At 37.0% G+C, this 25631-nt stretch overlaps 2 protein-coding genes across 2 annotated transcripts; one reads left to right on the top strand and one right to left on the bottom strand.

Moving 5' to 3' along the window:
* Window positions 1-538: 538 nt before the first annotated feature.
* On the bottom strand, window positions 539-24365 carry acsf2 (acyl-CoA synthetase family member 2). The gene is made up of 16 exons (XM_059532324.1): window positions 23624-24365; window positions 22494-22689; window positions 20007-20135; window positions 19459-19512; window positions 18166-18284; window positions 17921-18083; window positions 17146-17241; window positions 16817-16968; window positions 16405-16496; window positions 16222-16298; window positions 3308-3415; window positions 3069-3220; window positions 2826-2967; window positions 1864-1974; window positions 1628-1696; window positions 539-1234 (listed from the first exon to the last, which is right to left on the bottom strand). Exons 1-16 carry the CDS (start codon window positions 23731-23733, stop codon window positions 1184-1186), a joined length of 1821 nt encoding a protein of 606 aa, XP_059388307.1. The 5' UTR covers window positions 23734-24365; the 3' UTR covers window positions 539-1183.
* Window positions 7724-14510, top strand: LOC132121779 (chondroadherin-like). Its single transcript, XM_059531531.1, has 4 exons — window positions 7724-8837; window positions 11682-11845; window positions 12053-12198; window positions 13904-14510. The coding sequence occupies exons 1-3, from the start codon at window positions 8049-8051 to the stop codon at window positions 12192-12194; spliced, it is 1095 nt and encodes a 364-aa protein (XP_059387514.1). The 5' UTR covers window positions 7724-8048; the 3' UTR covers window positions 12195-12198; window positions 13904-14510.
* Window positions 24366-25631: the final 1266 nt, after the last annotated feature.

A 25631-nucleotide genomic window follows, 5' to 3' on the forward strand; every position in this document is an offset into this window, starting at 1 on the left:
GGTGAAACATTCAATCATTTATCATTAGCGTGATAAAAGAGTTACAAAAGAGTTTTTAGTCTTGTATAATGCCGATAAGTCTAAAAACCTAGATTTCCCATGCACAATATACTCTCCTTTTAAATCTGTCACGTAGTAGTGACTACGGCAAATTAGCTGTACTCCCATAGTAGACCGTTACAATGTACACGTCACGAAGTAGCTCTTAAAGTCGAGCATGCGCAAATGCACTTTCTTTTTAGTTACTGTTCCATCTGCTGTTGTTGCTTTAAGTCTCTAATATGAGTTGCTGCCACCTACTGGCGGTTTTAATTGTTTTAATTTTACATTTAAAGTATGTTTTCATTTTCAAAATAATTTCAAATATCAGTATTCAACATTTCATGTTTAAAATATCAAAACACTATTCATGCATTTGTAATTGCAGGTTAAAGCATTTCTTTTCCCTCTGAGCTGCATTAATGTTTAAATAGCCTACATCTAAATGCCACTTCATATGCAACTTCTGCAAAGATTACTTTTGTTGATACTGATTTCATTTGTTTATTAAAGGTTAAATGTATTTTTATTATAATTGAGTGAATAAATTTAAGAATGTGACTCAAAAGATGATGCACACTTTCAGAAAAAAATGGCTTTATAAAGGTAAATGCACATAAAAGGTAAAAATCTATTTAAACGTATTGGAAAAAGATTAATTTCTATCACTGCTGTGAACTGACCACAGATTATGAAATATATCAAAAACTTCATCTTTCCACGATAGTCCTTAAGATATCAGCACAATAACACACTTAGCAAAATATTGTCTTATCTTTATAGATAAAATTCCAGAAAATATTGAGTTATTTTTTGTCAATATCGCACATCCCTAGTACTGACACAAAATAATTTGAAACGGTTGCTTTGTCACGCCCAGTGTAGACAGCCTCAAAAAGTTGGTTTATTTCTGTATTTTTATTTATTTTGGCCAGTAGAAGTTATGAATAGCCGATGAAGTAAAATTTTAGTAGCCAAATTTGCTGGTAAGTGAAAAAGTTAATTTCAATCCCTGTATAAAAACATAACGTTTAATTATAAACCTGGATGGTAAAACAAAGAAATCTCAATATATCTGAGTAACTCGTAATGTCCCGAAGTTGATGTCCTGCTTGTAACTGTTACTTGTAACTTGCTTTTGCAATCACAGTCCAAGCAGTTTTTCTGCCTGTTCGCGCAGTTTGTGCTTCTGGATCTGAGAGAGATGAAGAAAAGAGACAGTTATTAAAGGGTTCAATCTATCGACAGCAAACCACAACTCCTTAAAGCAAAGGTGTCAAAGAAGCCCTTGAATGTCTGAAACCACTTCAGTGGGTTTCATGCAGACACGGAAATTGCTTGAATTTCTTCTGTCTAGAGACTAATGTGAATCCACCCAAGAAAACAACACTTTGAGATTTTCTTCATATTTAACATGATGTACCCACAGAGACGCAGAGAGGAGTGGTGACAAAGTAAAGAGAGATCATTCTGTAAATACTGACAGAACATGACTTTCTCTGGACTAAAAGAATCAAAAGGAATTGGTTATTTTTATTATTTTACTACCTGTTTAACAGCAACTTTCATATTGTCTCATATCACTTACCTTGCCTGTGATAGTCAGAGGATACCCCTGAACAAAGGTTATATAGCGAGGCACCTTGTAATGGGCAATCTGAGAAAAACAACACTAGTTTGAGTTATTTTAGTACAATAAGCTAAGCTTAATAAAAGTTAAAGCTTTTTTCTATAGTAAGGGAAAAGGTTTTTTTTTAATGGTTTTAGTTTTAGTTTACTATAATAACCCTGGATGCATAAAACATAAACAGGAGATATTCTGACCTTTCCTTTGCAGTAGGCCTTGATCTCTTCTGCAGTGCATTCCTGACCAGTCTTGATTCTAATACAAGCACAAACTTCCTCCCCCATTCTCTCATCCTTCACTCCAACCACCTGTATGGAGAACACAGATACAACATGCTTTTCTAAACTGCAAAATGATTCTCTTCCTCTGGATTTTGTCCATTTTCAGTCTAAATACCTAAAGATTCTTAAATCAAGAAACAATTACATGTGAAGCCAAATGACATATTTCATCAGAATTGACTTCATGATTAAAACAAGAAAAAATGCCTGCCAATGGTGTAAAAAAAAAAAAAGTATATATATATATTTTTTTTTTTTTTTCATTTTACTTCATTTTCCAGAAAAGAAGCATTAATTTATCTAATTTTGCTTCTCAAACCAATCTATCTAGATCGTTTAGATATTTGGGTAACACTGTAGAATAATGGTCCATTAGTTAATGTTAGTTAACTACTTTAGTTAACAGGATCTAAGCAAGAACAATCCTTCAGCAGCATTTATTAGTCTTAGTGGATGTTAATTTCAACATTTACTAATGCATCATTCAAATCAAAAGTTGTGCTTGTTAACATTATTTAATCCACTGTGAATTAGCATGAACTAATGATGAATAACTGTATTTTTATTAACTAACATTAACAAAGATGAATAAATTTGATGAATTAAATGAAAAAACAGTAATAAATGTCTTGTTCATTGTTTGTTCATGTTAATTAATGAATTAATTAACATTAACTAATGGACCATTATTCTGAAGTGTTACCGATATTTGCACCATAAATCAGTGTACTGTAGACATTTTTTCTTTCTTTAACATAAACTCGAGGTTAAAGGAACAGTTAATGAAAATGATCAAACCGTTAGATAAACAGCTGATAGGAAATTAGGATTATCAAGTGCTAAAGATCTCTCTGATGCCTCTGGTTAACATTGTTTACCTGTGCTTCCTGAATTTTAGGGTGTGTATGCAAAAACTGTTCGATTTCAGCAGGGTAGATGTTTTCTCCTCCTCGGATGATCAAGTCCTTTATGCGTCCTTCTATTTTGCAGTACCCGTACGCGTCCAAGCTGGCAATATCACTATACCAGATCACAGAACAGACTGAGTCATGACTGTCTGGAATGAATCCTGAATAATGTTTCTATCTAGTAAGAGAGGGAGAAAACGCAAATGCACTTACCCGGTCTTGTACCAGCGGTCTTTTGTGATGCACTCCTGGGTCTTTTCATCATCTTTCCAGTATTCCAGCATCACACAGTACCCCCTGATCATTAGCTCCCCCTGAACACCCAGAGGCACGATCACTCCTGTAGTAGGGTTCACTACTTTTGCCTAACAGAGAAACAACCACTCAGTGAGCTAAAACAGATTTTAATATGCATGCAGGACAGCTTCATCTAGTATTGTGTGTAAATGAACCTCAGTGTGGGGGCAAATACATCCAATAGTTTCTGTCTTTCGCTCCACACTGTCAATCGGAAAGCCGCAGAAAGTCACAGGGCTGTTTTCGGTTGTGCCATACCCAATCTGTTCCAAACGAGAGTGAAGATCTTCACCAGATAGCACACATACACATTCAAACTTACATTGTGCCTAGTTCACATCATGTGAGTATGTATAGAACCAACACTGCTGTAAACACAGTTTGACATTTGTAAAACGTAATTAATTTTTTATACATAAATAATTTTGTTAAATAATGTAATACTTTATTATTGTTTAACTAAATTGTTATTATAATTAGGAAACATTATAATAAAAAATGTTGAATTGATAATTGAACAAAATAAATATGACTAACTAATGAAAATGCTTAAATTTATTAAAGTAATTTATTTTTACAATTTTATATGCATACTTTTTTTAATCATGTATTATTTTTATTTCTATATTTTATTAATTTGTTTTATATTCTGTTAAATTTATTTACATTTCAAATAAAGGACGTTGAATCAATAATTTATACAAATTCTGATTATTTTACATGAATACATTACATTATATATATATATATATATATATATATATTTTTTTTTTACTGATTTTATAAGCAGAATATATAATGATACTGAACTGATAAACTAATATAAAATAAAATTAAGTAAAAATAAATGTATATAAAATGTCTAATTTGAAATATCATAAGATGTCTTGGCTTTACATGGAAAAATAATATTCGTATTTTAAACCCTGTAGATTTTGGAATCCACTGTATATGTTATGGTTTGTGGAATTAACCTCTGATTTGTATGCCATCAATTCTTGTTTAAATTTCAGTCAGTGTGCTTATATAACTCTTTCTGCACACCAAAGGCCTTTTGCTGACATTTTTCCACAAACTAGCCTAATGGCAAGCAGACAGCTGAATCAGCTGAATGAGCAAGACCTGGGAGGCAGGTGAGGTATGTGGTGCGCACCTGAGAACTGGGAACACCAGCTGTTATTGCTTTACAGTACCGCTTCAGGCTAAAGCAAATCTTACAAAAAACGAAGTAGATAATGTGCACTGAAAACATTACATCACAGTGTCTTAAAGAGACATAACCTCATCACGGCACAGGATGTCAAGTAGTGTTTACCAAACTGAATTATGAGTGCTGCCAGCTGTGTGACGTGCCAGACATTTATAATGTTTGTGAGGAACATTTTAAGTGAGTCATGAGCTTTTGAACTCAATAAGTAAATAAAAAAACTATGCATCATCTTTAATAACCAGTATTGGGATTTCAGTGTTAAACTTTGCTCACCACAATATCTAGCTTATGCGACTACTTGCTGGGCAGTATATGCACAATCTAGTGTGAATGTTGACTTGAAAGAACCAAGACATCCCCTTTGACCATGAATTGTTACATTTGTTAAGCAAACACGAGATTCCGCCTAACGTGAGAGAAGCTGAGGTGCTCATAAACAGATCTGAGGTCTGTCAGGTCTTTGAACCAAAGAGGAACAAGGGTCAAACATTTGTTACACAATCCAACCACTGTGGAAAAGTTTTCTGAAGCATGTGGGATTCCATAGTGCACCCCATTTTCTTTAAGTTTTTTTCCTTTTTTTATTGAATACTGTACATAGCTGAAATGAATGGAGACATTTATGCAGAGGAATGCACCTCTCCACTCTATGAAACGCTCCACTGCAGACAAAAGAAAAACCTCCATTTCCATTATTGTGATGTGGTACCTGCCAAACATCTGGCTGTGATTATATGTTATAAAACGACCCGCCACATGGGAGTGGCTCCTTTCCCTCTTTCTGCTGACTAAAAACAATGGAAATGTCTGGCACGACACACAGTCTCACCTTCTCCTCATGAGAGCTAGCCTATGAAATGAGAGACTAAAAATAAAATTACAATTACATTTCAGACCTCTAAACTCTAATATAAACTGAGAACCTGTCATGTATTTAAGGAAGAAAGAAAAAAAAGATTTATTCTTAAAATTGAATCAAAATTTTGTCTCACTAAATGAGGCTTGTGGAAATCGTCAAACATGAAAAATCACGAGTATAATTAAAAATGTTTCATGCAGCAGATTTTCAATGCATCGAAATAGGAAAAGTTAAATTTCCCAATGAATTGTATGAGTCAGAACTTTTAAATTGTTTTCATGATCTGATCGCTAGGGATCTCATGTAGAAGTGAATATTATTAGTGAACAATTACTTAAATTGTGAGAAAGATTTTATGGCTTGAGAAGTATGTCTATGAGTCAAATGGACAAATTTTATCAAAATGACTAAAACCAGTCAGTGATGCTTGAGGTATTAAAAAACAGTAATAAAAGGTATATATCAACTTTTTGAACAGTCTGGGGCTGGAGCTGACACTGGAGCGAGCTCTGGGGCTGGAGCTGACACTGGTGACACTGGAGCGAGCTCTGGGGCTGGAGCTGACACTGGAGCGAGCTCTGGGGCTGGAGCTGACACTGGAGCGAGCTCTGGGGCTGGAGCTGACACTGGTGACACTGGAGCGAGCTCTGGGGCTGGAGCTGACACTGGTGACACTGGAGCGAGCTCTGGGGCTGGAGCTGACACTGGAGCGAGCTCTGGGGCTGGAGCTGACACTGGAGCGAGCTCTGGGGCTGGAGCTGACACTGGTGACACTGGAGCGAGCTCTGGGGCTGGAGCTGACACTGGTGACACTGGAGCGAGCTCTGGGGCTGGAGCTGACACTGGTGACACTGGAGCGAGCTCTGGGGCTGGAGCTGACACTGGTGACACTGGAGCGAGCTCTGGGGCTGGAGCTGACACTGGTGACACTGGAGCGAGCTCTGGGGCTGGAGCTGACACTGGTGACACTGGAGCGAGCTCTGGGGCTGGAGCTGACACTGGTGACACTGGAGCGAGCTCTGGGGCTGGAGCTGACACTGGAGCGAGCTCTGGGGCTGGAGCTGACACTGGAGCGAGCTCTGGGGTTGGAGCTGACACTGGAGCGAGCTCTGGGGCTGGAGCTGACACTGGTGACACTGGAGCGAGCTCTGGGGCTGGAGCTGACACTGGTGACACTGGAGCGAGCTCTGGGGTTGGAGCTGACACTGGAGCGAGCTCTGGGGCTGGAGCTGACACTGGTGACACTGGAGCGAGCTCTGGGGCTGGAGCTGACACTGGTGACACTGGAGCGAGCTCTGGGGCTGGAGCTGACACTGGAGCGAGCTCTGGGGTTGGAGCTGACACTGGAGCGAGCTCTGGGGCTGGAGCTGACACTGGAGCGAGCTCTGGGGCTGGAGCTGACACTGGTGACACTGGAGCGAGCTCTGGGGCTGGAGCTGACACTGGTGACACTGGAGCGAGCTCTGGGGCTGGAGCTGACACTGGTGACACTGGAGCGAGCTCTGGGGCTGGAGCTGACACTGGTGACACTGGAGCGAGCTCTGGGGCTGGAGCTGACACTGGAGCGAGCTCTGGGGCTGGAGCTGACACTGGTGACACTGGAGCGAGCTCTGGGGCTGGAGCTGACACTGGTGACACTGGAGCGAGCTCTGGGGCTGGAGCTGACACTGGTGACACTGGAGCGGACTCAGGGGCTGGAGCCAACACTGAAGAGATCGGTGGGCTTGAATCGAGACGGCCGGTGGACCTGACTTGGGAACGGCCGACAGACTTGAGAATGCCGTGACCGGTGGGCTGGAATCAGGAACGGGTGGCAGACTTGACTTCAGAACGGCCAATGGGCTTGAGAATGCTGCAGCAGGCAGACTTGACTTGTGAATGGCCGGCGGACTTAAGAATTGACTTTGGACCAAAACAGCCTGCAGAACTCCCTGGCATACTAAACAAAGGGGTGATCCCCACGAGCTAGGGCAGTGGTTTCCAAGGCCGCGGAGGAAAAAAAATGGGAAAACAAAAGACTTTTCAAAATCAGAAAACAAACACGGGGAGAGGTGGTGCTGCTTACTGTTTTGATCCAGTGTTCTGTCACGTAACGCTACTGTGTTAGAGCGAGGAACAAGGAGATGTGGAGAATATTTAAAACAAACAGACTTTAATAAACATCCAAGGAAACCGATCCTGAGTCCAGCCCACCGGAAATACACACATAGTGAGAAAGATGACATTCAATACCGGCCAAAGAATCTAGGAATGGGAAACACTTTAAATACAAAGGACTTGACAAGTGGAAGATTAGAAACAACTGAGATAAATAAACATAAATAAAAATGTGGGAAAACTGCATCATGGAACACGTGGGAAGCAAAACACGCAGGATATAAATATATATATATATATATATATTTTTTTTTTTTTTCAAGCGCAAAATAAATAAAATATACTTTTAATAAATATCTTGCAGCTTCTGTAATGGCTGTATTATAAACATAAATATTTGAAATTTATTTTAAATACATCTTAAGCTTATTTATAACAAATATCTTGCAGAATCTGCAATGGCAATGTAATTTTCAGAGCACAACTATTATAAACACTAAGAAACTATTATAAACACTCATGCATTCAGTTTTCTTCTCTCCTTTCCTCTGACTCACACGCACCCTCTCTCTCAAGCTCACCTCTAGCCCTCTCTCTCTGCACTCTCACACACTCCCTCTCTTTACTCTGAGGTTGTGCGGACCACTTCTGCTGTCTGTATATGTTCCTGCTGGAGTAAAGGCGAAAGAAGACCAACAGCATAAAAGAGTGGACTGATCAACATAGCATTATGATGTACATTTTCAGCTTCCTACTGGTGCTAGTGTGTCTACAGGTTTGCATCCCCTTTGTTTTTGGTGCACCAACTCAATGCCCAAGCCAGTGCAACTGCCATGGGGACCTGCAACATGTTATCTGTGACAACGTTGGGCTGAAGAAAATCCCCCACATATCCGAGGCCACTCGTCTTCTAAACCTTCAGCACAACAACCTGGGAAATCTCCCAACCGGGGGCTTCAGCGAGATGAAGGGGCTCATTTCCCTCCACCTGCAGCACTGTCAGATCCGAGAGATCTCCAGCCAGGCTTTCAAAGGACTGAAGAAGCTCATCTACCTCTACTTGTCTAACAATGAGATCACAAACATCAAACCAGGCGCTTTTGAGGACCTGACCGAACTGACCTATCTCTTCTTGGACGGTAACCAAATCACGGGCGTTCCGAAAGGCATCTTTTCTCCCATGATCAACCTGTTTATCCTGCAGCTCAACAACAACAAGCTTCGAGAGCTGCAGCCTGGTACTTTCACAGGTGCTAGTGATCTCCGATGGCTTTATTTGAGTGGCAATGAGTTGAGCTCCATACAGCCTGGTTCTTTTGATGAAGTGGAGAACCTGGCCATTCTAACTCTGGACCGTAACAAGCTGTCCACCTACCCTCTCGTGGCTATGAGCAAGCTGCGTGTCGTGGAGGAACTCAACTTGTCCAAAAACCCTCTCAGCCTCATGCCTGACCATGCTTTCCGCAGTTTTGGCCGTTATATGGAGAAGCTCTATCTAAATGACATGAGCCTGGAGAAGGTAAGTCTGTGAAACTACGAGATTAAACGCTTTAAATGTATAAATCATGAGAATCAAGATGCTGACTGTGAACCAAATTAATGTTTTCCGCATAATGCTGGTCTCCAAAGTTGAGGCTAAATAAATGCATGTTTGTATGTGGTTTTTGGGAAGCTTAGCTTAACATCCCATCAGAGTTGGCCATGCTAACGAACTGCAACACCATCGAAGTAAAATGTAGTCCAGCAAGAAAGACCTGTGCTGGAGACTTTCACCGGTTTTCTTTCAATCAGATCCTCCTGATCCATTCCTGTCACACTTTCAGACCTTAAAAGGGTTACATGTGCTTTGTGTCAGGATGCATATGTGTTATTTCAGCAAGAAATTTTCCTCTGGAACATTATATGGTTATAAGAAAGTGTTTAAGAGATACATTTATCTTTTCCTTGTCTTTGATCTGACCTTAACAGTCAAAAAGTTAAAATTTGTACTCAAATGCAACAAATGCAATGTACATTTTAAATGTTATTATACACTTTGCAGTTATACATATACACAAATTAAATATATACATATATACATTACAGACCAAAAGTTTGGAAACATTACTATTTTTAATGTTTTTGAAAGAAGTTTCTTCTGCTCATCAAGCCTGCATTTATTTGATCAAAAATACAGAAAAAACAGTAATATTTTGAAATATTATTACAACTTAAAATAATAGTTTTCTATTTGAATATACCTTAAAAAAAATACTTGATTCCTGTGATGCAAAGCTGAATTTTCAGCATCATTACTCCAGCCTTCAGTGTCACATGTAACATCCAGTCTATCACATGATCATTTAGAAATCATTCTAATATTCTGATTTATTACGAGTGTTGGAAACAGTTCTGCTGTCTAATATATTTGATGAATAAAAGGTTAAAAAGAACTGCACTTATTCAAAATAAAAAAAACAATTCTAATAATATATATTCTAATAATATATTTTCTTTACTATCACTTTTTATCAATTTAACACATCCTTGCTGAATAAAAGTATTGATTTTATTTAAAAAAAAAAAAAAAGAAAAAAAAAATTACTGACCCCAAATTACTGACCAGTAGTGTATATTGTTATTACAAAATATTTATATTTTAAAAACATAGTTTTTTTTTTTTTTTTTTTTACTTTTTATTCACCAAAGTATCCTAAAAAGTATCACATGTTCTGAAAAAATATTAAGCAGCAGAACTGTTTCCAACTTTGATAATGAATCATCATATTAGAATGATTTCTAAAGGATCATGTGATAATGATCCTAAAAATTCAGCTTTGCATCACAGAAATAAATAATAAATGTAAAATAAATTATTTTAAGTTGTAATAATATTTCACAATATTACTGTTTTTTCTGTATTTTTGATCAAATAAATGCAGACTTGATGAGCAGAAGCATCTTCTTTTAAAAACATTAAAAATAGTAATGTTTCCAAACTTTTGGTCTGTACTGTATATATACACACACACATACACACACACACACACACATATACATATATATATACACATATACATTATAAATAAATATCTATAAAACTAGATTTTATATAATAAAGTGAAGTGACATTCAGCCAAGTATGGTGACCCATACTCAGAATTTGTGCTCTGCATTTAACCCATCCGAAATGCACACACACAGAGCAGTGAACACACACACACACACTGTGAGCACACACCCGGAGCAGTGGGCAGCCATTTATGCTGCGGCGCCCGGGGAGCAGTTGGGGGTTCGATGCCTTGCTCAAGGGCACCTAAGTCGTGGTATTGAAGGTGGAGAGAGAACTGTACATGCACTCCCCCCACCCACAATTCCTGCCGGTCTGGGACTCGAACTCACAACCTTTCGATTGGGAGTCCGACTCTCTTACCATTGGGCCACGACTTCCCCAAATCAAATTTATCACAAATAATATAAATGGTTATTAATTAGTTTAAATTATTTCTTAAATTATTTATATACAAAGGTGTGTAAAAACAGATCAACAAGCATCGGCACCATGCAGTTGGTCAGTGTTTTTTGTATGATAGGAAAGGGAAAAAATAACCACTCTCCCCTCACGTGTGGATATTTTTAGGGTCTATTTGCTTGAAAAATGTTATTTTGAGACCCAAGTTTTTTCCTATTATTGGTGCACCATGTAAACAGTTCAGCAAGGGTTAGCAGACGGGTAAATAGTGACAGGGTCTTTCGTGGCCCATGAAGAAAAGTATTTTAGGCTGTAGTTGCCTCACCTGAATGGACAATTCAACCCAATTCAGGCATTTCTGGCAGAAGAGCAGGTCGATGGAGGAGTGGACAGACAGAAAAAGTGAAAACAACCCTTCCATGCTGGAATCGCTCCATCCTGCATCGCCTCAAATTACCAAACTCTCCACGTCTCTTGCCTTCAGAGTGGAAATTTCCAAAACGTCCCTTCAATAAGTTCCTCTTTTCTACATTACATAACACACCCACACACACTGTGTGTACGCTTTAGACCCTCAACCGTGGTCTTCCTATAAAGCAGACACCATGCAGACCAGTACATCTAACACCTGGGTGATGTTTTTAGCAGTCTTGCATGCGCTTATGAAGTTTGATGGAGGGCTGGAAGGAAGGTGCAGACACGTTTACATAAGCCCTGGCACATAGGAAAGCATGATAGAGGCCTTTCATGTGGAATAAAAGCCCTCAGTCCAGCTTCCACAAGTCTCCTTTAGATATTAAGAGTGACTTTGAATGCTAACTGTATGGATATTCTACAAAGCAGTGAGTTATAGCATGCTATTGACTGTTTATATGGTAAACAACTGTATATCTGTTCTTTCTACATGTCTAGTTCTCCAGTGCTGCCTTTGAGGGAGTGACAGCTCTCAAAACTCTGCACCTTGAGAACAACAAGCTAAAATCACTGCCGAACAGCCTTGAGTTCAGTACCCTCCAGAACGTCACTCTGTTTAACAACCCCTGGAGCTGCACCTGCCAGTTAGCAAACCTCAGAAAGTAAGAGACTACAAAATATGATTTTAAACTGTATTTAAGTTTTAAAAAGAAATTCATCAATTCATCAATATCCAAAAATGTCCCGCCTCATATACTTTATCTTGCTGAATATCTAGTTTCACTCTGAAATAAGTACAACTATTTAAGTAAAAAAATGATTTGCAAATAGCCGGCATTAACTATGAATGCTTGGATTTGCTTGTATAGATGGATGGACACCAGTCGCCATCACCCTGATGCAGTTTGCGCTTCTCCTGGAAGCCAGAAAGGAAAGCAAATAAGAGACAGCACTGCTTTCAGTCGCTGCAAGGCAAAGTCGAAGAGGGCCAGGAAGGGAGCACGGCTTTGAGATGGTGAGCAGCACTGTTAATTCAACTCTCGTGAATTTAGAACCTAAATGCAAACGAAAAGGTGAAAACATTACAAATGACATTAAATATAAAAGGCTACCTTAAAGTCCTTAGTAGTGTAGTTCATAACAGGGGGCCAGGACCTATTAGACGGCATTTGGCTTTTATCCAAAGCGGCTTACATTGCAATCAAGGTACACATTTTATCAGTTCTTGCTTTCTCTGTGAATCGAACACTTGTGTTTTTAATAAAAACACTTGTTTCACTAGTGTCACACATTACTGTTTGAGCTACAGGAAGGCCATTACTTGCAAATAAGGAATACAATTATTTAAATGATTCTATATTAACAATAATAATAATAAAACAACACTTCAAATAAAAATGTTTAACATTAAACTGTCACCATATTTTTTTAAACAACAATAGTAGCAGAGGTACGTCAGCTTTAGAATATTATCTTGGACAAGGGAGACTAGACCAAAAGGTTGAAAACATAATGGCCTGGTTTCACAGGACATAGTTCAATTAGGACATCTAAGTAATTTTTATAAATGTGCATTAGAAAAAAACATTACATGTGCATCTTGAGACAAAACAAAGAAGGTATATTTTAAGATCAGTCAGTGCATGATTCCATCAGTTGAAACAGCTCGAGACTTATATTTTAGTCTGTGACTAGGCTGAAGGCTTGTCTGTGAAACCGAGAGGGAAATTATTTTTAAACTATTAATACAATTTTTATTAATTATTAATTATTAATTATAAGATCGAAGTCAAAGTTGACCAAGGATTTTTGTTAGTTAAACCAGAGACCAGCAGTCAAATTACAAAATTATAACAAGCTATCCTGGTTATAACATTAGAAAACAACCAAGTCCTCCAGGTCTGAGGCTCACACCCTAAACAGAATTTTAATATCCAGACTCCTAAAAGGTTTATGTGGTCCACAGAGGTCTAGTAAATGTGACCACAGGATTAAAGTTCCAGCTATGATCATAAAAATGAGACATTAATCACAGTCCTCAGTATGAACACTCTCTTTCCACATGATTTGCAAATGTAAATAAATTAAGAAGAAAATGGGTAAATAACAAGTCTCAAGGGCTCTCTGTGGTGCACGGAGCAAGACACCACTGCTCTCCCATAATCTCTATAAAAGACCCTTTCATCAGGAGACCAGAGACGTGATAAACTGTGGATGTGATAAGATCTGGTAAATAGTTATGAATTGTTTTAAGCACAGGTAATCTCATTGATCTGGGAGTGAAGAAACCTGGTCCCAAGTTACAGATTTAGTCATTGATGGCCGTAATAACATTATTTAACATTAGGTATTCAACTTTTCTGTTAAATGGTTTATATAATCAAATAATCAATTCATTCAAAAACATTACCTTCCAGTAACTTCTGTGAGAAATTAAAGTTGCATATTTGCACAGAGAATCTAATGTTAGTCTAATGCTAACCCCTGAGTTTTTTTTACCTCTACCAGCATGACAGAGTGAATGCTAATACTATAATTGTGGTCAGGATATGGGTTTGGGCCACTGCCTTGTGGTAAAGTACTGTCTGCTGTGTTTTTCCAACCTATCCTTCTTGTTCCTCCTGGTCTTTTTGTGCATGTCCATTTTGGCTTTGGCACTATGTGCAGACCATCAGATGTCCAAAACTGAGCGGGGCCGTCTTATTTGTATGTTCCCGCAGGAGGACAAGGAGAAGAGGCCTGTCCAGGTGTCGGGATTTCAATGTGCAGAAAAGAAAAGCGATGCAGACTGCTACATTGGGACTGTCCATTTCCTCTTTCACTCATTTTTTTTGTGTGACATATAGATGCGCGGACTTGATTTATTCTAAATAACATGAATAGCATAAATATGTGTTCACAGACATCTTGAAGGAGCCTTGATGGAGCAACTGTGTGAGTTTGCAAAGAGAGGTTTCACAAACATGTACACAGCAAAGGAAGTACATCTCAAACTCTTATGGTATTTTATATGATAACTCAAACAACCTGGTGATAAATCCAGAACTATCACAGAACTAGTTTCTACACCACAGTACAAATCAGGAATACTAACATGAGTACTCTTCTCCATTACATGAGAATTGGTAGAATAGATTTGCATTGATTAGCATTTACGACTCAGCAGTGCCCTACTGAAGTATAAATGAGCACAGGTAATTTTTTTTAACCCTTTTTGAGTAAATCAAACCAAATGGCCACTGTAGAATGAATCTTGTCTATTCTTCTGATTCTAATGTTATGGTCTTCCACGACATACTCCCATTATGAGGGTTAGAAGCACTTAAAATCATATAACCAAAGAGTTATGATCACCACAGAGCTTTTCATGAGGATCCTCTTTTAACATTTTGAGTTCATCCTTAGCTTTAACATCTCCAAACGTTCTGATAAGATTTTCCCAGGCTTTGCAAACATAACAAACCTTGACAGTGACTGAGGCCGACATATTCAACATGTGACATGACCTGACCTCTTTTTTACATCTCTCACCAAAGTCAAACGCAACACTGTCCAGGAAAACATGTAAAGACTCGTAAAGACTATGTAAGGAATAACACAGCTAGTCATTATCACACAATAAATCCAGACAGGATGATCAGGATTGGTTGCCAAATATACAAATTAGCCATTAAGAATGCTACGCCTGACCAATCAAAATCAAGAAATGACAAGTCATGGCAGTGCCAGAAGAAGAGGATTTGCTAAGAGCAGGTAAAATGAAAAAAATTGAGACAAATGGAGGTTCTCCAGTCTAATGTTATCATTTTGTTACTGTGATATACTCATGCTCAATAAAAGACATTTAAAGCACCACTATAGCAATGGTTTCTTAAGAGAATGAAAACTGGATGCACTAAAATTGTGCAATATATTCTTTAAAAAACAATAGAAATAATAGATAGTTGTTCAGATCCTGCTACCTTCTCCATACCTGGATCTTAAAGGTATAGTTCATCAAAAATGAAAATTCTGTCATCATTTACTCAAAACCTGTATGACTTTTTTCTTTTGTGGAAAACAAAATGATTAATTAGTAACAGAATTTCCAAGATGCTCTCTTTTTTATGAAGCAAACTATTTTAGGGTATGATTGTATTCTGTTACTGAATTTTAGTTTGCTCCTCATACAAAGGTATTATGGCTTTAAAAGACTTTAGTTATAGTGCAAATAATATTTATTATATGTATGGTTCTTTTTGGAGCTGTACAGCTTTGTTTTATGGTGGAAAGCAGCTTCGTTTGAAACGAAATGAGATTGAATAAATGACACATACATTTTAATTTATACAATACCATTCATAAGATTGGAATCAAAAATATTTTTTTCATGAACCTAATTTATTCAGCAAGGATGCATGAAAAGGTGACAGTACAGTTCTATATTGTTTAGAGTCATTCTATTTTAAATAAATGCTGTTTTGAACTTTCTGATTTGAACTTTTTATTCATTAAAGAATCCGGAATCATGGAATGTTTCAGAACATCCACAAAAAAAAAAAAAAATTAAGCAGCACACCTGAATATTTTCAACCCTAATAACAATAAATATGAATCTTTTAATTAGAATGATTTCTGAAGGATAACGTGACAATTAAGACTAGAGTAATAGCTGCTGAAAACTTAGCTCTACCATCACAGGAATAAATGGGAGAGATATTACGGTTTTACTTTATATTTGATTAAATGAAAACAGCCTCAGAGAGCAAGAGACTTCTTTCAAAGACAAACCGACCCCAAACTTTTCAACAGTAATGTATATTTTAAACAAATCCCAAGCCATTTTTATTAAAATATAAGGGGAAAATTTAATGCAAGAATGGATAGCGAATCAAAAGAAGGCACACACCTTTTTACGTATTACATGTGAGTGACTTTAATATTAATTCTCTGTCTCCCTCTAGTGATACTGGCATGCAGTATACACAAAATTATAATCATCTTGATTCATAACAAAGGATCTTTACAAATCCCTTTTTTATTATGAATAACTTCTTACCAGCATTTCCTTAATACCCATGATGTTGATGACCTTACGGATGACCTCAGGTGGACAAGGAGACCCGGCAGCAATACCTGACAGACACAAAACAATGGACCTTAGCAGAAGGACATTTCATGTATGTAATCTATCAGAAGCTCCATTAAGCAATAGATGTTACAAAGGTTTTGACCGACTTACCACCCTCAATTGATGACAAATCAATCTGGGCCAGGTCAGGCTGACTAAGCATGTCAATATACATAGTTGGGGTGCCGTACACAAATGTACACCTGGGGAAACAGTGAATTTTGTGCCAGTTGCATTAAATAAATACAGTTCAGATGTTTTTCCAGTTATGCATGACGTTCACTACATGACCTTTGATCCTTACCTAAATTCAACATGACTGTCCTCTTTATATGTCCCTGTGTCTTTTATTTACAACAACTTAAATGTACTTTGGCTGAGATAAGCAGCACCAAATTATCTTTGAAGGATTTAGCATGATCTTCTATCGCAAAGGAAAGATGTGCAACTCTTTCACAATACATAATTCCTTGTTTAAGTAAAAAAAAAATGCATTGATTTTATGAAATGAATAACCACATACTTCTCTTTCTCTATTGCCACCAGGTTGGCGTGTCCGTCATACCCAGTGGATGGGAAAACCACTGTGGTGCCATGTACAGCCATGACCAGACCACCACCCACCGAGCCAAAACAGTGATACATGGGCACCGGCAAACAGATTCGCACATTCTTCTACAAGGAGAATAATGTCAAACATTACGCATACTGCATGTGCACTAAAAGAAAATGCATGGAGATTTATGGAGAACAAAAGATTTTCTGCAAAATCAGTATGCCAAGTATTTTTGCAAGTGTTCAACAAACTGCCTTTTCACTGAATTTTCATTGTTTTTGATCATATGTACCCACCCTCCAGTGGTAGCCTGTGCGAATGCCGATGAAATAAGCATTGTTCACAATGTTGTGATGAGACAGAGTTGCTCCTTTGGGCTTTCCAGTTGTTCCCTTAAAATAATAAAGATCAGAACTAAATGATTTATTTAGCATTTACTGATTCATATCTCTAGGATGTGTTTCAAGTCTTAAAGCTAAAGTGTGTAATTTTTTTAATGCTTAAAAAAGGGGAAAAAAAGGATTTTATGTACATTCTACTCTTAGTAAGTAATTTATTGGCTAATTTCTCTACATTGTAAATGCTGTTGTATAAACATTGATTTATTTGTCCCTAACAACCTAACACAGCAACATCAGACCAACCAATGGTGTGAGTTTAGAGCACCACTATATTTTTTTACTGACCAGTAGAATAGGGAGTGTATGGAAGCTTGTTTCTGTCATGTAAAAAAATGTAATTGCAATTTTTTAATCCCGTAATTCATAATTTTTTTCTCACGGTTGGGAGATAAACTTGCAATACTGATAAAAGTCTGAATTGTAAATGAAAAAGGTAATTGTGAGTTGTATTCCCAGAACTGCGAGTTATAAACTCAAAATTTCAAGAAATTCGATTTTTTTTATATCTCACAATTCTGATAGCTTTTTTATGATAGGCTTCCACAGGAGTGAGTGTTTGAGCTAAACTGAACATTTTTGCTATTTCATCTAGTGATGCAAGTGGTGTGGAAATCACACACTTCAGCATTAATGTAAATATAAATATACAGTCTAAAAATAAGCAAAATACCGAAGTAAACTGAATGTTTATGGGATCATCACAATTGAGGATCTTCTGGAGGTCTTGTAGTTGTTGTAGGTGTTGGCTGCTTCCTGCCTGCATCACATCTTTCAAATGAAAAGCTCCTGGCTGCTGACTGTCAGTTACGATCACAGTGCTTAGGTCTGGTAGTCTGAAAATAAAATTACAACCCAGTAACATTCTGGACCTCAATACTGATTATGTACACCATCCTTTTATGACATGACCTCTACCTTGAACTCTTGATTCTTCCAGGAGAGGCCATCTCCATCTCCGGACAAAGCTGCCTTAACATGTCACAGTACTTTTGGGTCTTGAATTGCGTTGGACAAACGACTGCATTGCACTGCACCTAAAAGAAGCATTAAAGGGATAGTTCACCTAAAAATGGAAAAATAACCCCATGATTTATTATTTACAATCAAGTCATCCTAGGACTATATGACTTTCTTATTTCAGATAAAATACAATAAAGAGTTATATTTAAAAATATCCTGGCTCTTCCAAGCTTTATTATGTCCATGAATGGTGGTCAAGATTTGAAGTAAAATAAAGTGCATCCATCCATAAAAAAAATGACTCCACTCGGCTCAAGGGGGTTAATAATGGTCTTCTGAAATGAATCGATACGTTTGTGTAAGAAATACTTTATGTAAAAAACGTAGTTCTCACGAGACTAGCATATTCTCACCACAGCTTATGCTATGCCTACATCCTATATGTCATCCACTGGACCACCACTTTCGTAAATGTGCATACGACAGCGGAAGCTCGAGATTATGGTTTATAAAGTTTTGAATATGGATATTATTCTTACACAAATGTTTCACTTAGCTTAATATGGCATTTATTAAACCCCTGTGACTGTGTGAAGTACTTTTTATGATGGATGGATGCACTTTTTTGGGCTTCAAAACTAAACGTTAGAAAAAACGTTAAAAAACATTATGTATTTTACATAACGTATTTCTTACACAAACATATAAATTTACTTCATAAGGTGTTTATTAACCCCCTGGAGCCGTGTGAAGTACTTTTTTTGATGGATGGGTGCACTTTTTTTTACTTCAAAATCTTGACCACCATTCATTGACATAAAGCTTGGAAGAGGCAGGACATTTGCATTCTGTTTGTAATCTCTGATTGTATTCGTCAGAAAGAAGAAAGTCATATACAACTAGAATGGTTTGAGGATGAGTAAAAAACTAAGGCCATAAAGGCAGGAAACATGGTTGCTTTTGGAGTAAACATGGCTAAAAGCTATAAAAGCTAGTTTATGCTCCAGAGAAGAAATGTAATCATGCCTTTATATCTCACACTTTATTTTTCAGAACTGCGACTATTCACCAGAACTGCAACTGTTTTTCTCATAAATGTGAGTTTATATCTCACAATTAGCAATTAACAGTAATCAAACTTTCATATAGAACAAACCCTGTTTTGTGAAAATAAACCCTAAACAGTCCAGCAGTTTTGGACAATCAGCTGTTTGTTGTTCTTTTCTGCATGTATAAACATTAACTTGCCTTTCTGAGAGCAAATTCTGCCTCTTGCAATTGATAAGCCGGGTTCACTGAAACCTGTAAAATCATAATAAACTTGAACAGGTTAGAGACCAGCTGTTGATACTCAAACAAACCAAATGTGAACCCTGACCACAAAACCAATCTTAAGTCGCTATGATATACTTGAAGCGATAGCCAAAAATACAATGTATGGGTCAAAATTACAGATTTTTCTTTTATGCCAAAAATCTTTAGGATATTAAGTAAAGATCATGTTCCATGAAGATATTTTGTAAATTTCCTACTGTAAATGTATTAAATTTTCATTTTTGGTTAGTAATATGCATTGCTAAGAACTTCATTTGGACAACTTTAAAGGTGATTTTCTCAATATTTAGATTTTTTTTTTTTTTTGCACCCTCTGATTCCAGATTTTCAAATAGCTGCATCTCTGCCAAATATTGTCCTATCCTAACAAACCACACATTAAATGGAAATATTTTTTTTAAATGTACACTTATGACTGGTTTCTTGGTCCAGGGTCACAAATATCAGTCAAAAACACTCACCAGAATGATCCCTGCCTTGGCTGTGGCAAACTGCATAAGTATCCACTCATAGAGGTTCGGTCCCCACATCCCCAAGCGATCGCCCCTCTTCAGTCCAACAGCAAGCAGACCTGCAGCAGTCTGTTCCACCTAAGATCAAAATACACAGTTTTACACCGGCCCTGAAGACACTCAAATGTAAGGTGGATTTTTAGCTAATACAGCAAATTTTTATTAAATGAGGAATAGATACATAATTTAATATTAATACATCACAAATTAAAAAAAAGAATCATGGAATCAGGTTCATAAAGGTTAATCTAGTTAAACATAAGGTGAAAGGCTGTCAAACAAATCTTGCAGAATTGCACTTTATAAAATCAATATTATCAGACCTTGACAATTTCTTGACATTGTACAATGCAATGTATCATTGGCTCTTATAACTTATAACATTGCTTATAATGTTCCTCATTTGGATAAAAGCATCTGTGTGTGTGAATGAATAAACATAAATATCTTTTACAACAGATTTTTACACCTTGTATAAAGGAGCATGATATGGATTGCTTAAACATTTGGAAGGACAAAATATTCAGATAAGCTTACATTGCCAAGCTACGAAACATGTTATCTGTTTCTGATGCAGAAAAGCTAGTTCATGCATTCATGACCTCTAGACTGGACTATTGTAATGCACTTCTAGGTGGTTGTCCTGCTTCATCAATAAACAAGCTACAGGTAGTCCAAAATGCAGCAGCTAGAGTCCTTACCAGGTCAAGAAAATATGATCATATTACCCCAATTTTACAGTCTCTGCACTGGCTACCTATTAAGTTCCGTATCAGTTACAAATTATCATTACTTACCTATAAGGCCCTAAATGGTTTAGCTCCTGCGTACCTAACTAGCCTTCTACCACGCTACAACCCATCACGCACCCTAAGGTCACAAAACGCTGGACTTTTGGTAGTTCCTAGGATAGCAAAGTCCACTAAAGGAGGTAGAGCTTTTTCACATTTGGCTCCCAAACTCTGGAATAGCCTTCCTGATAATGTTCGGGGTTCAGACACACTCTCTCTGTTTAAATCTAGATTAAAAACGCATGTCTTTCGCCAAGCATTCGAATAATGTATCTCTTAAATTGTGAGTGTAGTTGCATCTGCATTTTTATTCTTTAGCTTGGGTTAAACTAATTTTACTTTGTTGGATCAGCAGCTATGCTAATGATGTCTCTATTTTGTTTCTATGTTTTGTAACTAGGATTTACACAAGCTCCAGTCTGGATCCAGAACACCTGAGAAGAGATGATGCTGACCCTCAGAGGACCCCAGATGATCCTAACCTTGAATCAACAAACAGAACTAACAATTATTGCTACATGTGTGACTGCATCATATAATTACTATTAATTAATAATATTGATAGTTCATCGTCTAGCTGACTACGTCTTGTATTATTATTATTATTTTTCTAAAATCCTGTCAAACGTGCACAAACTACTAGCTACTACTAAATATTGTAGAAACATAATTTTCTGTAAAGTTGCTTTGTAACGATTTGTATTGTAAAAAGCGATATACAAATAAACTTGAATTGAATAAGATTTGGATGGAAATTTGATGTTACCAAATATAAATAGTCATTCTGGTTTAAAATAAACAAACAAGTGTGTGGTGTACAGTAATGTAATGTAATTTGCTAATATGTTCTTTTGGACTCAGAAAAGTAAATAAAAACTCTGCACTACAAAAAAAAAAAATAATAATAATATATTTCACATTGGATACATGTTGAATGGAACTGGTTTGCTTTAAATGTTCATGCTTTGTAATACATTATTGCTCATCTGTAAATGTTTAACTTCTTGTCACATTGATACACTTTAACCTACTGCATTATGTGAGAGAGAAGCCACACGTGAAGCACTTATCTGTGCCAGGTAGATCATACCAGTCAATTTAGAAAAAAAACAACAACTCAGATTTAGTGTTGCATATGCTAATAACAATCCCCTTGATACTTATTTAATGTTTAAGAAAGATCATGGATAACCACAAATAACATTTGACCACTTCATGGTAAATCATGTCAGTGATTAATCCAGAGGTTTTCATTCTTCATGTACATATTTAACAGAACACCCTCTACACAAACAAATACAGTGGAGTATGGGTATGTATTGCTACACTATTTAACACTATGTATGTATTTAACTATGTATTTAACACTATGTTTCTGCCAGTACTGGATTTCACATGGACTCGGTTGTTTAAATGTATTTAGGTCTGATTAATAAACAGCTGCTTAGGAATGTTTAGATATTTTTGGAATTATTTTAGAATTTGGCCAAGATCTCTCATTCAACACAGTGCACTTTTGACATGTGTTTTTCCTTTCTCCGACGAGGGATATCAAATGGAAGCACTGTGGCCAGTACCTTCAGTCTTCCAGGATTCACTTCTCTAACCAGTCCTTTGTAGAAAAATCAGATGCAAAATCACTCACGTCTTGGTAGAACTGCGCAAACGTCTTGCGCATTCCATCTTGCATAAAAACCACAGCTTCACGGTCAGGGTAGCGCTCCACTGTGTGTTTGAGACACTGGTCCACAGTACTAGACAGCAGCGAATGGGAAGAGATGCCATGGGCATAACTGGTAGTCAGGGTTGGGATGCTGGGTGGGCTATCCACATGAATAGCACTAAAAAAAGAGGAGCAAAAAGTGTGCATGAGATGTCGAGAATGTATTTGTTTTTTTAATCTTTTGTATGTAGACTAAGTACTGAAGTGACTTCTGTAAACTGGAAGGAAGTAAAAAGGAAGTAGTTTTTTTGTTTTGGTCTTGTGAAGTTCATTCTGAAAGCAAGTCAAAAGATAAAAAACATCATTGCAACACTAATGTTTATGATAACAAAAGATGGAGTAAGGGATATCAGCTGTGCTATTTCCCATTTTAGAGACGCAAGATGGTCTTATTGGTGATCAACATGACTGTTGATTTGTGATTTGAAGGTAATACAGCAGCACAGTTGAAATTAGCACACACATAAATACAATTTATTCTGCATAAATCATGCAAAAAAAACTCATATAAACATGGAAAGAAGTAACTTAAGCTCACAATTTCACATCATCTTAAGAGAAACCACTAATATGTTGATTTGATGCCCAAAAGAACAGTCTTAAATCAGCCAACCATTTTATGCTGGTTCAATATGTGTGTATGTGTATTAATAATGTCCCCTCAAGTATAGAAATATAAGTAAATTTTGTTCTTGTGGGGACATTTTTGGTCCCCATGAGCAAAACAGAATCAAAAACTAAAAATGCATAAAGTTTTGTGTGAAGAGTAGGTTTAGGGGTAGGAAAGAGCAGCAGAATCATTAATTGTACTTTTTTTTTAAGTATATTTTTTCCCCTATCTGTTTCTCTGTAGTGTCCGTTAAAGGGTTAATGGAAACACTACAAAACTACAACTGATTTGCAAACCATCTTAAGTCCGAGTTATTTTCGAGTTTCCAAAAATATGAAGACACAATTCCAAAAACAAATCTTTAAAAAGCAATTTGACTTATGTTTGACAACTTCAGCCAAATAAATCATAAAACATGCATGTTTTTTTTACGATCTCTTACCAACTCTGTTGAGAAGCTATGAAAGGACTCCAGGGTCTCTGCAGAAAATTATGTGTTTTGCAGAAGCTTGCAGTCGTTCGTAGATTAGTCAGAAGAATCTTAGAAGACATATTTCACTTTCACCTTCACAATAAAAGTGAGCTCTGAAGAATCTTAGTTTTATACAGACAGTCGATGCTATTGTAAACCAACAAAAACACGTACGCAAACACGACCTGGCGCTTACATCTAAGATAATGCACACAACATTAAAATAAGCAACCGTAAATTATTCATTAACTGCGATGTTAAATCATGAATGCTCGATTTAGAAACACCAAGATCGTCCCAAAGTTCCCAAAAAGTTAATCGATTAACCAACAACACCTCACGTTGCAAGACAAGCAGCTGCAGAGGAATGATATGAACTGTAGAGGACGCAAAAACAAACGTTATCACATCAGGAAACTGTTGTTCGGTCATTCAGTCGTCCGTTTAGCATTTATTTACACATTTAAACGTCACACATTTAAGTGGAAATGTTTAATACAGATGCTTATTAAGCGAATAACTACCACATGCCCTGATCTATAACTTGAAATGCCAGCTCTGACACAGCTAGCAATCACTCAAATGTATTTATTTATTTTGTGGCACTCATTCAAATGGCTTGTGATTACTGTTACACGAATCTTAGTGATTTGCAATACTGTATAATTTTGTTTTATAATCATATGATAGCTACGAGTGTGAAAAGTTTGTTATTGTTCTCATGCTTCTCTCAAATGATATCTCAGCTGCAGGGTCTCACTGTAAGGAAGGGAAGTGGTTTTGAAAGGAATGTCGGAGGCGTAAACAAATGCATGCATTTCATAGCATACCCGACAGCAAACATGCAGCTACTAGTTACTTCTAACTACATATAGCCACGCTAAATTGAAAGCTGACGTTTTTAGAGAAAGTAGCTATATAACAAACTGCAACTTTTGTTTATTTTGATTAAAAAAATATTCTCCGTCGCTGGCAAACGACAGGATATATTCGCAGGTGTCGTTTCCGTTTATTAAATATTCTACTTTATACTGTACTTTTTTATTCTCTGCCGTTTGAAATGTAACGTTTCAGTTTTACGGGGAAAGAAACTGCTCCAAAGGATTCGAGTTGTTTGACTCTTTAAGACCGCTTCGAAAAGATTCATTGAAAGAACCGACTCATTGGAATGATTCACTCGCTAGTTTTGATTTCTATAACCGATTATTTGAAAACTGGCTACACAACCTTAACCTCTAATAGAGATTCTGCTGTCAATAACATGTAACGTTATTTTATTTTTATACGAAAGTACTCCATAACTCAATAACATATTCGGCTTATCTACAATAGATATTGTTCGAAAGAGGTAAATGTAGTTTACCGGTAGATGGCAGCAGCTTGTTTATGAGATTTGGGAGGCTCTTATTTTGCAATTCCACATCAGACTGTCCTGAAACCATGCAGCTGAGATTGTGGCAAGGTGTACTGTCAATATGAAGTGAATGTGGTCTGTGCAATCTATAACTTTTTTAAATATACATTTTTAAAAGGAGAGATGCAGCAGCTTATTTATGATATTTGGGAGGCTCTTATTTTGTAATTCCACATCAGACTGTCCTGAACTGATGCAGCTGACATTGTGGCAAGGTGTACCGTTAATCTGAGGTGAAAGTGGCCTGTGCAATCTATAACTTTTTTTAATATATATTTTTGAAAGTAGAGATGCAGCAGCTTTTTTATGAAATTTGGGAGGTTCTTATTTTGTAGTTACACATCAGACTGTCCTGAAACGATGCAGCTGAGATTGTGGCAAGGTGTACTGTCAATATGAGGTGAAAGTGGCCTGTGCAATCTATAACTTTTTTCAATATACATTTTTGAAAGTAGAGATGCAGCAGCTTATTTTTAAGATTTGGGAGGCTCCTATTTTGTAATTCCGCATCAGACTGTTCTGAAACGATGCAGCTGACATTGTGGCAAGGTGTACTCTCAATCT

The sequence above is a fragment of the Carassius carassius genome, chromosome 40 (genome assembly GCF_963082965.1).
Source record: "Carassius carassius chromosome 40, fCarCar2.1, whole genome shotgun sequence".
NCBI lineage: Eukaryota > Metazoa > Chordata > Actinopteri > Cypriniformes > Cyprinidae > Carassius > Carassius carassius.